Source organism: Vanellus vanellus (assembly GCF_965231255.1).
Source record: "Vanellus vanellus genome assembly, chromosome: Z".
NCBI classification, from domain to species: domain Eukaryota; kingdom Metazoa; phylum Chordata; class Aves; order Charadriiformes; family Charadriidae; genus Vanellus; species Vanellus vanellus.
In genome coordinates, this window is record NC_138908.1 from 11122243 (window position 1) to 11139841 (window position 17599).

Here is a 17599-nt window from a genome sequence, read left to right on the forward strand (position 1 = left end):
CTGTGATCAAATTTACAGCCTGTAAAGATGTCATCTGATTAAATGCATGGACGTCGCCCCTTTCAACAAGAACTAGGTGGGCTTGTGGCTCGTAGACCAACATAGCACAGTCAGGAGCGGTGCCACAGCCTGGACTCCTCTCAGTGTCTCCGTTCACTTTCATTTTGTTCCAGCATAATGCATCCTACCAGCTGTAGAGGAGATAAATGCTTTGCTTGCATGGGTAAAATATGGGCCTGCCTGCCCACTGCTAAATAATAATAATACAAAATCCAAGTCGTCCTGTGTTGCTTTTTCCTGTAGGGTCTTTTCTGGACAGCACCTCTCCCTTCCTCGTGGTGGCTGCTTGTACGGCTCTTGGGGAGATTGGCAGGAACGGCCCCTTGCCAATCCCCAGCGAAGGAGCAGGATTTACAAAGCTGCAACTTGTTGAAAGCTTATTGGCCCGAATCCCTTCCAGCAAGGAAACAAATAAGGCAAGATTTTGTAGTGTTGTTACGATTCTTGTTCTGGAATGCTCTGTCCTCAGGTTTATGTATTACCTGCCGTACTCAGCCTCATTTTTTTAAAGGAATTAGGCTTATCTTGTTGGCTGTAGTGAGTTAGAATTAGGCTAATGGTTTTTCCAGTGTTGTCTAGCAGTTGGCTGCTTGTGCTTTCTATAGTCATGAGTAGGAGCTTAAGGAATGAAAACTATTAATGGTCATAACTTTAATTCAAGAAAAAAGGGGGTATCTTCTTTTACCTGGAAATAATCCTGAAAGATAACAAGATATTTGTTTTGATCTGTGTTTTGGAAGAGAGGTGCACTGATTGATCTAATAAGTCACTTGCATGTTTAACTTCTGGTGCCTTAAGTGAAACTTCAGCAAAGGTGAAAAAGAATGGGTTTAAAGTGTATCTTCTGGATTTACAGGAAGGTTATGTGATGGTGGTGGTTTTTTTTGTTTGTATTTAAGATGAAGGAACGAGCAATACAGACATTAGGTTACTTCCCAGTGGGAGATGAAGATTTTCCTCACCAGAAGCTACTGTTGCAGGGTTTAATGGATTCTGTGGAGGTGAGGCACTATCAATGTATTATTCTTTATACTGGAGCGAGTATTTCTGTTTGAATGCTTTTTATTTACTCAAGCCAGATTTACAAGGGGAGATGTCTTCTTGTAATAGCACCTCTGGGTTTTTTAAAACTGCCTTGAAATAGAGAGCAGAGCTAGGTTTGGGGCTCATACAATGTTTATGCCACAGTTTAAAAACTTGCCAGTTGAAGTCTCTGCCCCAGTCTCTGAGACGAATATGTTTCCCTTCAGGAACACTATCTGTATGTGTAAAATCTTAACAGTTTATAGTAATGAACACATGGGTCCATATTTTGGCCTTCAAAAGTACCCTAAAAGTAGATAATACAAATACACCTTTTTCATCTGAGCTACATCAGCTGATATAATTCACTTGAAGTAGAAACTGTGTTTATAGGAATGTGTGTATCTGTTGTCAGTCTAAATGCATCCGTGTAGTGCACTGCATTCTTTCACAGTACTTCAGGGCTGCTATACATAATGCAGTATGCCAGACAGCAAAATTAAATAGTCAAGAAGCTTTTTTAGTGTTCTTCATTTGCAGCTTGTTTTACCTTTCTTCCTCGTTCGTACTGACATAGGATTCAGCAGTGTAGAAGCAACTGTTGAGCATCAGACAGGCTGACTTTGCAGAGTCCTCCAATCTGATGTGATCAAACAAGCAAAAATAGTAAGAACATTGTGTACACAATCATAAAATGATGTTTCTAAGCACCATGTTTATCTCCTATAACTGCTTAGGGACATTACAGCTTCCTTTATAAAATGTGTACTTGAAAAAAAAACCAAACAATTGATCTTAGATTGCAGGAAGCTAAGGGCTTACTTCTCCAAATGCCTGAGCATTTTGTGCTTCCAGAGACTAAGGAAAATAATCTAGAAGGTACTCGGCAGGTATGGAAATCAGTTCTTAGGACTCAAGATTCATCATAAATAATGACAAAATAGTGGCAGAGTTCTGCATGTTCTGTTACTGAGGGCTTAGAGAATAGTGGAAAGAGGACAGAGGAGCAAAGCAAAGTAGTGTCTGAATTCTTTTAATGTGAAGAACAAATTTGTGCATCTCTTTAGATATCATCAACCTTTGGATGGAATTACAGCAGACTCTTTTACTAATGTATACTATAACAAAGCCACAGTAATTTTCATTAATGACTGGCAGTCTTATTCTAACTTTGTTTTATTTTCATCCTGTCTCTCTGATTCTTTCTGTTCACTAAGTTGAACTTTTTCAGAGACTAGAAAATGCTTTGGAGAAAGCACACTTTAAAAATAATTATGGAAATTTTAGCTCAGCAGCCGTTCTGGAGAGTTTGACATCGGCTCATTTTCCATCAATTTCAGTGGGTCTGAGGTGCTGCATAATCTCAGAAGCTCACGAGAAGAGTGATCTTATTGCAAATTGGTGCTGAGAATTGGGGTTGGGAGAGAGGCTGTGGTTTTCTGGAGTAAGTGCCAAAAGTTTTGGTGTGTGTTTGATTAGTACTGTCAGTGAACCTCTGTTGTGTCTTTCAGGCCAAACAAATAGAGCTGCAGTTCACTGTTGGTGAAGCTATTACCAGTGCAGCTGTAGGAACCAGCTCAGTGGCTGCACGTGATGCGTGGACAGTCACAGAGGAGGAGTATATCCCTCCTTCAGGTAGGCCTTCCTAATAGAGGGGCTGGGTTGAAGAATGTAAAATCTCACAGTTCTGAACTAACACTGGACTCCGTAGCTTTATTTCTATGGTGCTTTTTTTATAACAGTAGAAGTCATAACAGTAGAGATTTCCAGATTTATAACAGTAGAGACATTTTGTGTCTGTTAATGCTCTGCTTGGTGTTCTGCAATGCTGATTATGTACAGGTAATTTCACCACTTCAATTCCATCTGCTCAGAGGGTATAGAAGACTTCGTTTCATGTGCTGTTTAAATAGCTTCTTGATGAAATCTAATTTATTGCCACTTGACAGTGTATATGGTTTATCTTTTCATTTTGGTTTGCCATGTTGGGTTAGTTTCAGGTTTAACATACATAAACCTTTTAAAATCGCATTTTGAAGCCTGCAGTGAAAAATAGGGTTATAAAATTAAATTGCAAGTCTTTTTCCAACAACTTGGACTGATGTGATTAAGTGACATTTACATGCAGTAAATGCAGAAATTTTATTTAAGGACTAAGTTTCTGTACCCTGCGTGGCCAGCAGAAGCAGAAGTAGGGAGGTGATTGTGCCCCTGTACTCAGCACTGGTGAGGCCACACCTCGAGTATTGTGTCCAGTTTTGGGCACCTCAATACAAGAGAGATATTGAGGTGCTGGAGTGAGTGCAGAGGAGGGCAACGAAGCTGGTGAAGGGCCTAGCAGACAAATCATATGAAGAGCGGTTGAAGGAGCTGGGACTGTTTAGTTTGAGGAGGAGGAGGCTGAGGGGAGACCTCATCACTCTCTACAACTATTTGAAAGGACACTGTAGAGAGGTTGGTGCTGGTCTCTTCTCACAGGTAATTAAAGACAGAACAAGAGGGAATGGCTTCAAGCTCCACCAGGGTAGATTTAGACTGAACATTAGGAAAGAATTTTTCACAGAAAGAGTGGTCGGGCGTTGGAATAGACTGCCCAGGGAGGTGGTTGAGTCACCATCCCTGGATGTGTCTAAGAGATGTTTAGATGTGGTGTTGGGGGATATGGTGTAGGGGAGAACTTTGTAGAGTAGGGTAGATGGTTGGACTCGATGATCCCAAGGGTCTCTTCCAAACTAGACGATTCTATGATTCTATGAAATCCAAGTGTAACAAAATGCTAGCTTTAGAACAGGCAGCTGTAAATATCAGCCTCACACCTGCAAACGGGTGTTTTAATGTTGTGACAGTGTACTTAGATTTCAAGTGTACACAAAGCTGAGCATGTGCAGAATGGGGTAGAAACCAAACCCTGCCGTTGCTCCAGAAATTTTGAGTCCTAACAAAAAACAAGTAGTGCACTGAATGTTACGCAGTATGAGTGGTACCTCTTCTTGGCCACAGGCTCTCAAACAGTCTCATGAAGGGTTAGGAGGACTCTATTCAGTGTTTCTATTAGGAGAAATACTTTCTCACTGACTCCAGTGAAGATTTTCCTAAATAAGCAGAGATAAGGTGTCAGCTGAGTACTCATGGGCTAATTAGGATTTTCATCGCTGCTGCACATTATATTGAAATTAAAAATGGGTGTGGCCAATTGTCAAAACTCTCCCCCTCCCCTCCCCCTTTCTTTCTTTCATATAGATTTGAAAGTGAATGACGTGGTTCCCTGGGTCCTAGACCTTATTTTGAACAAGCACATTGTCAGCCCCAACCCACATGTTAGGCAGGCAGCTTGCATCTGGCTTCTATCAATGGTGAAGAAGCTGAGCACACACAAAGCAATTAAGGTAAGAAATATGCCCTTACCTAACTCTAGCTCCTTGTCCCTATTTTTGCTTCTCACCTTCTTTCTGTCCCTCCCTTCCCCTTCACTTCCATTGCCTCTTTTCCCCCAGTGCTGCTGCAGTCTGTATTGCGGTGTTTTTCAGACGTGGCTTATCTTTTGTTACTAGGGTAACATACTAACTGGCAGATGAACCTGTTTGGAACCTTTGTGAACATCTGACTTGCACTCAAGTCAGAGTGAGCTTAGTGTAAATAGCTGTTGTAAGATGAAGTAACAGTCCATCTTCCCTTGGGAAAAAGAGGTTGGCGTCTGTATAGTTTTTAGGATTTATTTTTGGAAAATATTAAAAGGAGGCTAAGGAGGGGAAGAAGAGAGAGAACTAGATGGAATTTGTGGACTCATTTGTTTCACTGAGTTTATCACAACTTTTGTACCTAGGAGCAGTTATAATGTGCTTTGTGGAGTGTGTTTTTGGTGCGCTTAGATGAAAACCTTGCATTTAGAGTGCTTGTCTGTAATGCCAGAATGTGAAAGGTCCTGTACAAGGATTTAATAAAGCATTCCCAACCAAAATGTCCTCTCTCTGCGTAGAGGTACTATAGACTGTGCTTGGACCATGTAAACATTACCTGTGCATCAGGTAATGATAAAGAGCTTTGGGATGACAGGTGCTTTGCAAATGTGAGCTGTTATATGTAAAACCTTGCCGCATGTTACACTCATCTGAACAATGGATCTTGTGGGAGGTGGGAAAATACACTAGTTTGGGGATGAAAAAAAGTTGTCCTCACACAGAGGATAGCTCCATCTGCCTGCAAGCCAGATTTATGATGCATTACTGCCATGAATTAGACAAGGAAAATAAAATATGTGGTTTACTAATGTCATGGTGGCTGTAAAGAGGTGCTGGACCAATAACTGTTATCTTCTGTGAACGTCAATCTGCTCACCTGTCTGGAAAGGAGGGCAGTTCTTGTCGTAGGTCTTGCTCAAATAGGCAGTTCCGTGATACCATAGCCTCTGTTTGTCCGTTAGGAACTTCCCATGAGACCAGACAAAGGATCCAAAACTTGAGATTAAAATAATGTCTTTTTTCTCATTTTACAGTCTCATCTCAAGGATATTCAAAGTGCATTTGTTTCAATTCTGTCAGATAGTGATGGTAAGTACTACCACATTTTGAAAGTTGTGTCTTTTGGTGGGATTTTAATGGAATGGGGGGAATCTTTGAACAGGCAGAAAATCACCTACACCCTCTCTGTCAGTCAGCATTAGAAGGTGACTGTAGAAGCATCCCATTTCTGATGTAGTAGGAACGATTTCTTTTCTAGGTGTCACATACAGAGATAAGAAGCACAGCTTTTTTCTGTGTTTTGCTAACCAAACACAAATCATTCTCTGCATTTCCCCCTTCAGACTGCAATAACATAAACTGTTCAGTGTGGGTACTTCTGCTCTGCTTTGAGCAGCAGGATGTATATCATGGAGTACTGCATGGACAGGAACTCTAAGCCCTCTTTAAGCTAGCAAGTCTTGGCTTATAGGTCTATCCATGGTGGCTAGTGGAAAGGGTGGCATCCAGCAGCCTGTCCAAAGGTCACTGAAGTTGAAGAGAGTATTACCATTAATTTTGCTGGACTTCAAGGGCCAGCAGTATGTCAGAATACTTACGGCTCTTGGAACTATCTCTGCTATTTCAAAACCTGCAGTGACAATATTAACATGAAGATGTCACCACTGGGGGGGGGGGGAGGTGAAGGGGGGGGTATGCCTTCAGAACAAATTGCTGCTTCAGAATACAAAGATGGTGTCTTTCCAGACTAGATCTGCTCTAAAATGGAGAGCTGTGACCTGCAGCACAGAGCTCCATTTGCTAGATCATGATTTTGGTTGAATCTTGGTTTTGAAGTCTGTGTGTTACTTAATTACATGCTTATTTGTAATTTTACTTCATAAAATGTCTTGCAGAGCTTAGTCAAGATGTTGCTTCAAAAGGTCTTGGCCTGATATATGAGCTGGGAAGTGAACAGGATCAGCAAGAGCTAGTCACCACACTTGTTGATACCCTTATGACTGGGAAAAGGTACAGTGAGCTTCAAGTACAGTGACAGAGTACTCTGAGCTATGTGTCTGATGGGAACAAAAAAATGTGCCTCTCTTGTGTGTGGAAAGAGATGTTTTGTGGCCAAGGGCAAGCCAATGTCCATATGTTGCCGGTGTGTCAAACTGCAACATTTCTTAATTCAGCTTAGAGTTTGTTGTGACTGAAGTGGTTCCGGTTTTCTTCCATTCAACAAAGCTTCAAAATAGTGATTCAGTCCTGATTCAAGCAGTTAAAGTCAGTCGGGGTTTGGTTAGATTTCCTATTTACTGCATTGTTCAATTGCAAAGGACAATGATCTCTTTCAGCAACTCTGCACAATGTGAGCGTTGCAAAAGTGGGGACTTGCTTGTGCCTGAAAAGTACCTTTTGCTGAGGAAGTGTTGTTAAAGACTCCTGGCTAGTAATTATGTTGGGTCAGTGCTGGAAATGCTCTTTAACAGCCTACTTCTGTCTAGCCTGCTGTGGGTGTGATCACTGTGAATGACAAAACCTAGGCTGGGAGTGCGGGGATCCAGTGTGGTAAACAGGAATGGAAAACAGATATTTTTTTTTCATTTTGAGTTAGAGATTTCCTGTCCGTTATATGGCTTGTATCTGGACAGAAATAAAACCCCATTATTCAGTGTTTTGAGTTTTTACCTTCTGACTGCACAGCAAAACCCTCACTTTCTTGCAGCGTCTCCTTAGCAGTACACATGATACATATCGAATGAAATTCCTTGCTGTGTATGTGGCTTTGCACACCTGTATTTTTTTGTAGGGTTGGAACTGAAAGAATGGGAAGTTACTGAGTTAATAAAGTAAAACAAATTAACTTGTTCTGTAGTGTGCAATCCATTCAAGGGTAGAGTTTGGTAAAGCTAATGCTGGACCTCTTTTCTATCAGAGCCAAACATGAGATGACTGGAGAAACTGTGGTGTTTCAGGGTGGCTTGAGCAAAACCCCAGATGGGTAAGTTTACTGACAGACTCAATGACAGACACACAGTCAGTGCTGAAACAGTATTGCCTTGCTTATGAATCTGCTTCCTGAGCTTTTTGTTCCTTTGTGTTCTCTAAGTTAATGTTGTGGTTTAGGCCAAATCGGCTACTGGGGATCTGGGAGACCCCAGATGGGGACTGACAGACACTCCGCCTCTACCCCTCTTCAAAGAGAGAGGCAGAGGAGGAAAAAGAGACGAGTTTAGAAGGAACTAAACTACTTTAACGAAATATTAATAATAAAATAAAAAGAAATAATGAAATATATACAAAAACGTATCAAGCTCCCGAGATGGCAATCATGACACCGGCTGGCACTGGGGCAGTCCCAGGCTGGACTCGGTGACGGACAGGAACTGGATTCCGGATCTGGATTCAGGATCGGGATCACAGGCAGATGAACAGAGTCCTCCTCAGACATTGGCCATTGAAGGAAGAGCCAGTGACCCTTTGGTCCCTCAGCTTTTATACTGAGCATGAGGCAGATGGGGTGGAATACTCTGTTGGTCAGTTTTGGGTCACCTGTCCTGTCTGCTCCTCCCCACAGGTGGGACCCGTCTACACTTTTCTGCTTCCGACCCTCCAACGGGGCAAATAACAAAGTTGGTTGGCCCTGGGGGTTATAGCAATGATTATAAGAGCCTCTCTGCATCCCATGCCTGGGCATCAGCTATAGACAATTGGTCTTATCACTCTGAGAGAGTGAACACCGTCTGCACAATATGCAGTTAATTTCAGTAGTTAGAAGAGGCCCAGCTAAGAAGCGAAGTTACTGAACAAAATTGGTTCTGTTTTACCTCAAACCTGGACAGTTACCATAACTATTTCCTTATAGTACAGATAGGGTATTCACTTCTCTCTCTCTGCTTTAGGCTGTGATTTGACTATAGCTTTAGCTATTACAGCATTTGCATAGATAAAAATAGTGACACTGATGTCCCTTTTGCTTTCCAAAGTCAAGGTCTTTCTACCTACAAGGAGCTTTGTTCACTGGCTAGTGATCTCAATCAACCAGACCTGGTGTACAAATTCATGAATCTGGCCAACCATCATGCCATGTGGAATTCTCGGAAGGTAATTCGCTGCTTTCATACCACTTCCGTTCTCACTGTGCGCTGGGGAAACAGTAATTGCATTTCTTCAGCTCTGTTTGCATGATCTGTGGATAACTGCATGTCGAGGCCATTTGTTGATGCTTTGGTGTCCAGTCCAATGCAAATTTACTAGGCTGAGAAACAAATTTAGGTTTACTTGAAATTCTTAAAACAAAACATCAGTATCTCAGCGTTCATATCATCCTACATTCCCCTCTGAATCAGCTGTGTTCCTTTCTTTTTACTTTTAAATGTGCTTAGAGGCCAGGTCTTGATGTGTTCAAACAGTGAGATAACATTTTCAAAGCTGGATAAATTTTCAGATGCCAAAGAAAGTGACCTCTGTTATATAAAAAGACAGAGCAAAAAATACCGAGCAACAAGTTTCTAAAAAGCCAGTTGATGATACACCAGTTTAATCACTGTTGTCAAAAGTATCCTTTTTTAAATTCAAGTCTTGATATTTTAAAGCTACTGGTACCTTTAGCAAAGCTAAAATTGGATCCACTTCCTGCCAAAAAAGTAGCTTCCTAAATTTGAAGTTCTCAGTACACTTTTGAGAGCTTCAACCTGGGGACTTTTTCAGTGGCTATACGTAAGCATAGAAGAACTTGTTTTGTCCCTGTGAGTGGGCAGAGCAGCTTTCGTGTGCTTTCATGCAGAAGACCCAGGTAGCTGCATCTACTGTATTGCACCTTTCGTGCTCTTTCATGCTTGTTACCTGAAGTTTTGAGTCTCTGGCAACACCACTTAGTGCAAAAAACAAGCCTCAGCATTGACTTCCATCCAGAGTATGACAAGTCAATGTGTCTGTTGAGACTTCCCTCTCTGCACTGGGACTTCAGAAGCAAAGGAGCATAGTTAGGTTCCTGACCCTTGTGGAATTTCACAAGCCAGCATGAGTCAAGAAAATCCAGTCAGCAGCTCTAGGTTGAGCTTTGCCGTTTGAGGAACTTGCAGAACTGTTTAAGTTGAAGGGGGCATCTGGAAGTCTGTGCTCCAAATCTTCTCACAAGAGCTAGGCAGAGCAAGCTGTTGAGGGCCTTGCAGATGATGTCTTCCTTTTCCTTATACTTTCTGCAGCCTCTTGCTCCTCACAGCAGTGGTCCTAACTGAGAGTGTGTCTTTATTACTCTTCCTTTTTTTGACTAACCCATCCTGTCCGGTGGAGTCTCTAGTATGGGGTTGTGAGTGGCAGCTTTTGACAGTGCAGGTCAGGAAACTTGAAGTCACTAGAGGCAGTCACAGCACTGCCTGTACTGAGCAATTTCTTTTTGGGCTATCCTGCCAAATCCCATGGGACTTTACAGGCGAGCATCAGTCCCACTGTATTAGAATTGACAGTGGAATTGACAGTGGTGGAGAAAGAAAAGCATATGGAAAAATACTTGAGTTTAAAGTAAATATGGATAGTTGCAAAATTATAATCCCCAGGAATTTCAGGTTGTAGAGCTAAGGTAGAATTGTTTTATTTTTAGTTTTTCAGTTCCTAAGTTATTCTAGTTCTAAGTGCAGCAGAGTTGTAGGGAAGCAGTGGCCCACCCTCACCAGTTTTTCTGAGAAAGAATCTCTTTCAGAAGAACATATTCAAATTTTCAAAGTTTTAATTTTCCACCACCACTTTTGCAAATGAGGTCAATGGGTATCTTGAAATGAAGGTTGGAGAGAAGGAAGTTTTGAAGTAGCATCTTGTCTGCTGAGAGCAATTGTATGCTTGAGATCACTATGGTGCTGTAGCACTGATGGGGACCTAATTCTGGTACCATTCTAGTCCTTTTGATTTGGTCTAAATCTAAACTGTGTCAGTCAACTTTGCCATTGACCGTGGTGTGCCCATAACTGAGTGAGTGAGCAGATTGTTTCAACAAATACTCTTTTGTCATCATTTCAGGGAGCAGCTTTTGGTTTCAATGTGATAGCTGCCAAGGCTGGAGAGCAACTGGCTCCATTTTTGCCCCAGCTTCTTCCGCGACTTTACCGTTACCAGTTTGACCCCAACCTGGGCATTCGACAGGCAATGACCAGCATTTGGAATGCCTTGGTCACCGACAAGTCAATGGTGAGTAAGTGACGAAGTGCAGAGTGGTGGCTTTGCTGCTAGCCAACAGCGTCTCAGAGATCTGCATGGGACAGTTGCATCTTGTGAAAGGAGGGGCTGTGCAGAAACAAGTGAGGTGGTGTCCTACAGAGAAAGATGTGCTTGAATCCATAGATGAGCTGGAGGATGCACAGAGGTTTTGCACTGCCTCTTACATGTGAAAGGATGTCACAGACCTTGTTTGTGCGGCCAGTGTCAGAGGATATGATTTACTTCACTTAAAGTGGGATTTTTCCATGCTTCAATATTGCTTTGATATTTCTTATGAGAAGCTCTTCAGGAATCCTTATGGCCTATGATGCCCTTCCTAGAGCAAGAGCATATAAATACAGTTCCTCAGTTTTTAAGTGGGAGGAAGCCCATGGGAAGAGGCTGTTCCATCAGTTTGAGGATAACTTCTCCCAGACAAGTTTCAGGAATAAGTGATTTTCATGAGATACCCTTGCTCTGGCTGGAATCGGATTTGCAAATCTTTTCTCCTAGCAAAGGTGATCTTAGTGTGAAGTCATTCGCCCTGATCCCTCATCAAAGTGCAACTTCTTATCCTGTAAATACATTTTTGGTGCTGCATCTGAACAGTTCAGTTGATACAGGACTGAGGGACACTTCTTGTCGTCTCTGTCACACCATTAAGCCCTGAAGCAGTGCAGAGAAAGACCTGTCTAAAGCAAAGTCAGAGGATGTTTGCGCAGGGTCAGCTCTGGCAAGCATTAGTTCATCTGCTGTGGCTGAAGGCAGATTTTATTGTCCAAAGGGACCTTTTTTTCAGAGTACAGGACAAGGTTGCATGGTCCATGCTTGTTTCATGATTTTTCCTTTTCTTAATAATAGGTTGATAAGTACATGAAGGAAATCCTTGAGGATTTGATCAGTAACCTAACCAGCAGTCTGTGGAGGATCAGGGAATCCAGGTATTGCTGGGAAAAGTAACAGATTTTTCTTTGAACTCTCTTCTTTTCTCTTCTTTGCCATAAACTTGTTAACCTGAAGAAGTTGAGGGGGCAAGGAGGACATGTCCTTTCATCAGGATAGAGTGGTCTTGTTGTCTGCACTTGAAGTGTGATACAATCTTGAAGCTATTTGCTTCATTGAGCCTGAAATTTTTTATTGCGTGTAGCTTGAGCATGATATTAAACCATGTTCTCTGAAGGAGGAATTTTCTGGCCACAAATTTCTTGCCTGTTCTTGGACCTGAAATATTACTAAATGTGAGAAAATCTGGCTATAGATGTACTTGGCAGCAGGATGCCAGTCAGTATAGCATTTTTAGTAATTTGCTTTTTGCTTATAGTAGTTTCCAGTTATGCTATACTGAAAACTTCCATTTTAATGTCAATTCCAGACTTTAGGCCATTTTTTTTTGTTCTTATCCTATACTTACAGAAAAGAAATCTGAAACAATTTTGTACCTGGAATGTTTGCAATAGCAATTTTCATTACAGCAGCCTTTCTCACTTGCTGTCAGCTGTTTCAGATTTCACCTGACTGGCTGAAGGAGATGTTCTTACGACAGAGTAGATTTAAGGTTAGGGGAAAATAAGGAATGAGAAAGAGTTCTCATTTTTTTTTTTAGCCATTTATTTATAAACTTATCTGTATATACAAATAAGTACACCATGTGAAGGAAATAAAATTCCTTGTTTGCAGCTGTCTGGCACTGAACGACTTACTAAGAGGAAGGCCTTTGGATGACATTATAGACAAACTTCCAGAGATCTGGGAAATCCTATTCAGAGTGCAAGATGACATTAAGGTAACGGAACTGATAACTGAAAAGGAGTGTTCAATAGAAAGTACAGTGATCAGGCTCTGAGATGTTTAAAGAGAGATTCTCTGAGAAGTCAAGTTGAAGCTAATGGGAGTTTGGGGTATTAAGCAGACTACAAATTCAGGCACGTGCAGTTGAAATTTCTATACTGCCTTGGAAATCCTTTGTGTACGTTTCTTAGATTTTTAAGTGTGGGTTTTCATTCCTACTGTGCTTCTTCTTGGTGGGTCAGCATTTTTCCTGGATATAAAAGAATTTCTAAGTATTTGCTTAACTTTTGAGTATAGAAACATTTATTTTGGACTGCTTCTGCGCTTAAATGACTTACATAATATGAAGTCAGTCCTCGGGTCCTTCCAGGTTTGAGCTGTGTTGTGGCAGGATCCAGACTTCTTTGCTCGAGCTTAAGCAAGGCTCGGCTCTTTTCCAAAGTGTACTGTGTACCAGGAAGTTGCTTCCATACTAGTAGATTTAGTGTGTTCCGAAATGTTCCTGGGCACTGAAACCACCTGAACAGTTTTGCCTTAGTGTTAATGACCTATATTAGCCTCTGAAATAGAGCAGCAGCCTGGAAACTGCCTTTTGGGAAGGGTCTAATTCCTGAATTTTGCCTGGAAATGGTTTGGGAAAGTCTACTTGGCCAGGCCAGCTTTTTTCCAAGAACATCCTAAGACATTACCATGTCCAGGTTATTGTGTTTCAGTACATAGCAATATTGCTAGATTCTGCTTATTTCATCTATACGAGTAAAGTTAGAGAGTCTAGTTGGTGGTGGTGTCACATGGAACCAGAGCTGCACTAATTTTACTGTTTCCTTTTAGTCCATCTTTCTCTAGTCCTAGACATTGAGTTGAGTAAAGCATCACTAAGCAACAGGCATTTTATTGAGGAGGGAATAAGGACTACCCAAAGTGTTATATACTTCTTTTTGCAGTAGAAGGTTCCATTGGTTGGTTTGGGTTTGGGTTTTATTGTTTTTTTGGTGGGGTTTTTTGGTTTGTGTTTTTTTTTGTGTTGAAAAGGACAACTAATAAAATAATATCACCCAGACAGATGTGAACAGAAGCACAGAGAACCTGGCAGTGTCAGGCAGGATTGTTAATGTCTGTGTCATTGAGTAGACCAGATACTTAGATCGACTAAAGCCAAAATTTCTTTGAAAGATATTATATTAAGTCTTAGCCATGAATATAGCCTTTTCAATACTAGCATTATATTTATCAATTAATATGAATCATTCTATAGAAGATTTAAAAATAGTAACAATTGATTGTTGACTTCTTTTTTAGGAGACTGTGCGAAAGGCAGCAGAGCTAGCCCTAAAAACTTTAAGCAAGGTAAAACTCTAATTTTGTCATTTGCACATGGAGACGTATATGGTTTTGATGTCAGGTAATCAATCATTCACTATCATATCTGCAGGAGTGACCTGTTTACCATAGGCTGTTGTCTTGAAAAGATCTCTAGAGTAAGGTGCAGCTGTGATAAACATAACAGCCACTTAGAAAGCAATCATAATAAGCTTGACCACGTACTCTTCTGTACTTTTGTTGTTGCTGATGAAGTTCTGCTGCTTGAGGATAATGCTATGTTAAGTTCTATATGACTAAAGAGGGATACAATGAACTGTTTTTTAGCTCTGATGTCCTTTTTTTTCCCATTTGGTGGTGGGATTTAAGGAAGCTTCAACAGTTGACCAAGCCCAGCTGATCCAGGTGACCAAGCCCAGTGGAACGTCACTGGTGTTGGACTAGATGACCTTTAAAGGTCCATTCCAACCCAAGCTATTCTATGATTCTATGAAAGTAATCCAGCCTGGACTTCACTCTCTGATGCTGTTACTGCACAAGATTTTTTTGAGAGTAGCATACATACTCCTTAATGTTTTGTTTGGTATTCCTCTAGAAAAGTCACATCCGTGGAAATGGAAATGGATCTTAAGAGCTGTGTTTGAAATCACAACCTTCACAATGCATGCAGCATGACATTTTGATGGTGGTGATCTGGTCCCAAAACACTGCAATTGCAGAATCTGTTCTGATCCGGGACTTGCTGCTCTGCCTCATGGAATGGTTGAATCCACGTGGCTGAAATATGCTGACCCTTAACTGAGAGGTCATTTGGTCCATCTCTTCCTCCAGATGCAGATCAAGGCCTGCTAGGCTCTGAATTTTCCTTTTCTGGAAGCTGACTGTAGCTGAAACTCATTTTAGGGATGCGGCTTAGGGCTTAAGTACCTCCTGGAGAGGAGAATGAAGGTGTAACAGAGCCTGGGTTTAGCTGTGAGAAGTTGCTGTAGTCATTGTTGGCTTCTCCTGTCTGACAGAGAATGTGCTTTAATGTAATCTGAGCGGGAGGTTTGTATGTGCTTGCAACACTGATTCTCACCTGTCCCCAGGTCTGTGTGAAAATGTGTGATCCCTCTAAAGGAGCAGCAGGTCAGAAGACGATAGCTGTATTGCTCCCTTGCCTCCTAGACAAAGGAATAGTGAGCACAGTTGCTGAAGTCCGATCTCTCAGGTTAGTTTTGCACCATGTAAGTTCCCCAGGGATTGAGTCATGGGTTGTGCCAAAGAGACCCAGCTTATTCACCTGAGTTGCAGAATGCTCTTTGTGTTTGAAGTGAAAACTTTCTCCCAAAAACAGCTTTCCTGCTGAGTCCTTTTCTCACTGGGTTCAAACAGCCACCCCATGAGTTCTATCTTTTGGGATTGCCTGGCCTCTCTGCAAGTACCCAGCTTCAGTTCCCAGCAGGAAGTGCTCTTCTCTCTGTGCAACTGGCAAACTGATCTGCAAGCAGTTTGCTGTGCTTCAGGCTGTCCTTCGGGACTGGCATGTCTCTTCTGCTTGTAAACAGAAAATCCCACGGTGGCTCTTGAAAGAGCCAGGTCTTATTTCATGACTGGTTGTGAGTAATGACAGTTCGCGTCCCAGAGATGACTGCATTTGGTCACACTGTTCAAATGCATTTTATGTCATGTAACGTTCAATGTCCCTTGATGTGTAGGGACTTCATATGCTTGTCACTTTGTAGCCTTGTGTATTCCTTCATTTGCTTGAAGGACAGAAAACCTGGAAAATTCAGACCTAGGTCTTTGCAAAAATAATTTTCTTTTATTGAACATGATTATCCAGGGAAGTTAGAAAGCTCCTAACACATTATAGTGAATATATATTATGAAATAATATTATATGATATGAAAACCCATTGTCAAAATGCAGCCTGAGAGATGTGGTCAGTATGAAACTGACATGTGAGACTTGAACAGATTGTTGTAATTTCTTTTTTCTTGAGCAGAGACAATGGATGTCTCTGTGGTGACTTTGCCCAGAGCTTCTTTAAAACATGAAGATGTGTTATTTCCTCCTCTAGTCTGTAGATACTGCCTCTTTGCCCATTCCCTTTGTGATACCCTGGCCAAAGTAAGCAATCATCCGTGCAAAGCATCAGTCAGAAGCTTAGGGCTAGGGTATGATTTTGCTTATGCAGAAAAATACACAGATTTTTGTTTGCAGCTAGATTTATATTGATGTATCTGAGGTTTGGATTGGCCTTTTTGTTGGTACTGGATTAGAGTAAACCAGAGAGGTTTTTCAGCTAAGTCTGTGTGTTTCTGTGTTGACCTTCCCTTTGATCTTTTTCCAGTATTAACACTCTTGTGAAGATCAGTAAAAGTGCCGGGTCTATGCTGAAACCTCATGCACCAAAACTTATCCCAGCCCTGCTGGAATCCTTGAGTGTGCTGGAGCCTCAAGTCCTCAATTATTTGAGTCTTTGTGCAACAGATCAGGAGAAAGTAAGTTATGTGCAGTTATAATGGGGAAAGTATCAACAGAGCAGAGATAACAAAGATTTAAGCTTCATTCAGTGTACAGAAAAATAACCAGTTTTGTTGAGAGGTGTTCAAAGATGCAAAGAGAAATAGCTAATAAGTTACTAAAAAATTTTGGTCATTGGAATATGGCTGGACAAGTGTGGTGGGTTTTTTTGAAGGGTTGGGATTTTTTTATTCACTAAACCACCACATATTTCAGAAAGTGAAGATCAATCTTAGTCAGATCTGTTGTTACATGTCACTTCAGCTCCATGTACAACTGTAAAATAGGTGAAGAGAGAGAGTAATAATTATCTAGAATGCACCTGTACTGTCAAACTTTGCTGCTGTTTTTCCCAGGTGATTAACTGTGGAACTTCTAAATTAGAAGGTGTGCTATAGCACTATAGGCAGGAGGTGGATGTTGTCAGCTCTCTGTCCTTTAATGTCTCTCAAAGAACCATATTAATCACTAGCAGTATTCTGGGAAAGTGACTGAAACTCACTGTTCAGAAGCAAATTTATCTGATTTCATTGTGGGGAGGGAGAAGGGTCAAACTCTGCCCTTTGCAAATGAGAAAGGAGTGAACAATCGGTCGGAGTTGGATTTTTTTCTCTTCCCCTTTTTTTTCTTTCTTTTTTTTTTCTTTTTTTTTCATTTCCACAATGTCAGGAGCACATGGTTTACCTCCTGTACTCCAGCTAGAATATCCATCTACCTCTGAAAGGGAGACAGTCTGTAGACATAATTACTTTCGGTCTGTATGCACCTGAAATGGATTTTTGTTTGAGTTTGTGAGGTAGTGAGTTATAGCTGATGTTGACCTTTCCACTGTTTTCATCTTGAATTTACACTTGGTTTTGTTTTTTTCATCTTTTTTTAGAATGCAATGGATAGTGCCAGACTTAGTGCTGTCAAGTCATCTCCCATGATGGAAACCATTAACATGGTAAGTACTTGATTCAGAAGGGTTCTGGTGTAAGGTATGTTCTAGGAGAAGAATAGGAATTGCAGTGGGAGCTTTACAGAATACCTCTTCAGGGTTCATTTTATTGTCACATATCCATGTGGATGTCTGTCCACCTTCTTTTTCACGTACTGACTTCTCTCATCTTGTCAGCACAGCTTGCTCCTCAGATCAGTTCTAAGTAACCGTGGCTCCATTTGGAGTCAGATGGATTGTTTCTCCACCTGAAGACCTTGATGAAGAGGGCATCTTTCACGTGCTTTTCTTTGGCTGGAGGCTCAGCTGGTTCTGGATCATGCTAGC

General features: G+C 41.3%; 1 protein-coding gene across 1 annotated transcript in view; it reads left to right on the top strand.

The window, feature by feature from the left end:
* ECPAS (Ecm29 proteasome adaptor and scaffold) overlaps positions 1-17599 on the top strand; it is a 62786-nt gene that overhangs the window by 34895 nt on the left and 10292 nt on the right. Inside the window, exons 23-37 of the mRNA XM_082497235.1 lie at positions 304-476; positions 960-1061; positions 2595-2718; positions 4324-4469; positions 5576-5630; positions 6437-6551; positions 7459-7524; positions 8510-8627; positions 10539-10706; positions 11577-11656; positions 12393-12498; positions 13803-13850; positions 14912-15033; positions 16160-16310; positions 17213-17278. Of these exons, the coding sequence (XP_082353361.1) occupies positions 304-476; positions 960-1061; positions 2595-2718; positions 4324-4469; positions 5576-5630; positions 6437-6551; positions 7459-7524; positions 8510-8627; positions 10539-10706; positions 11577-11656; positions 12393-12498; positions 13803-13850; positions 14912-15033; positions 16160-16310; positions 17213-17278 (1640 nt within the window). The remainder of the gene's footprint in view (positions 1-303; positions 477-959; positions 1062-2594; positions 2719-4323; positions 4470-5575; positions 5631-6436; positions 6552-7458; positions 7525-8509; positions 8628-10538; positions 10707-11576; positions 11657-12392; positions 12499-13802; positions 13851-14911; positions 15034-16159; positions 16311-17212; positions 17279-17599) is intronic.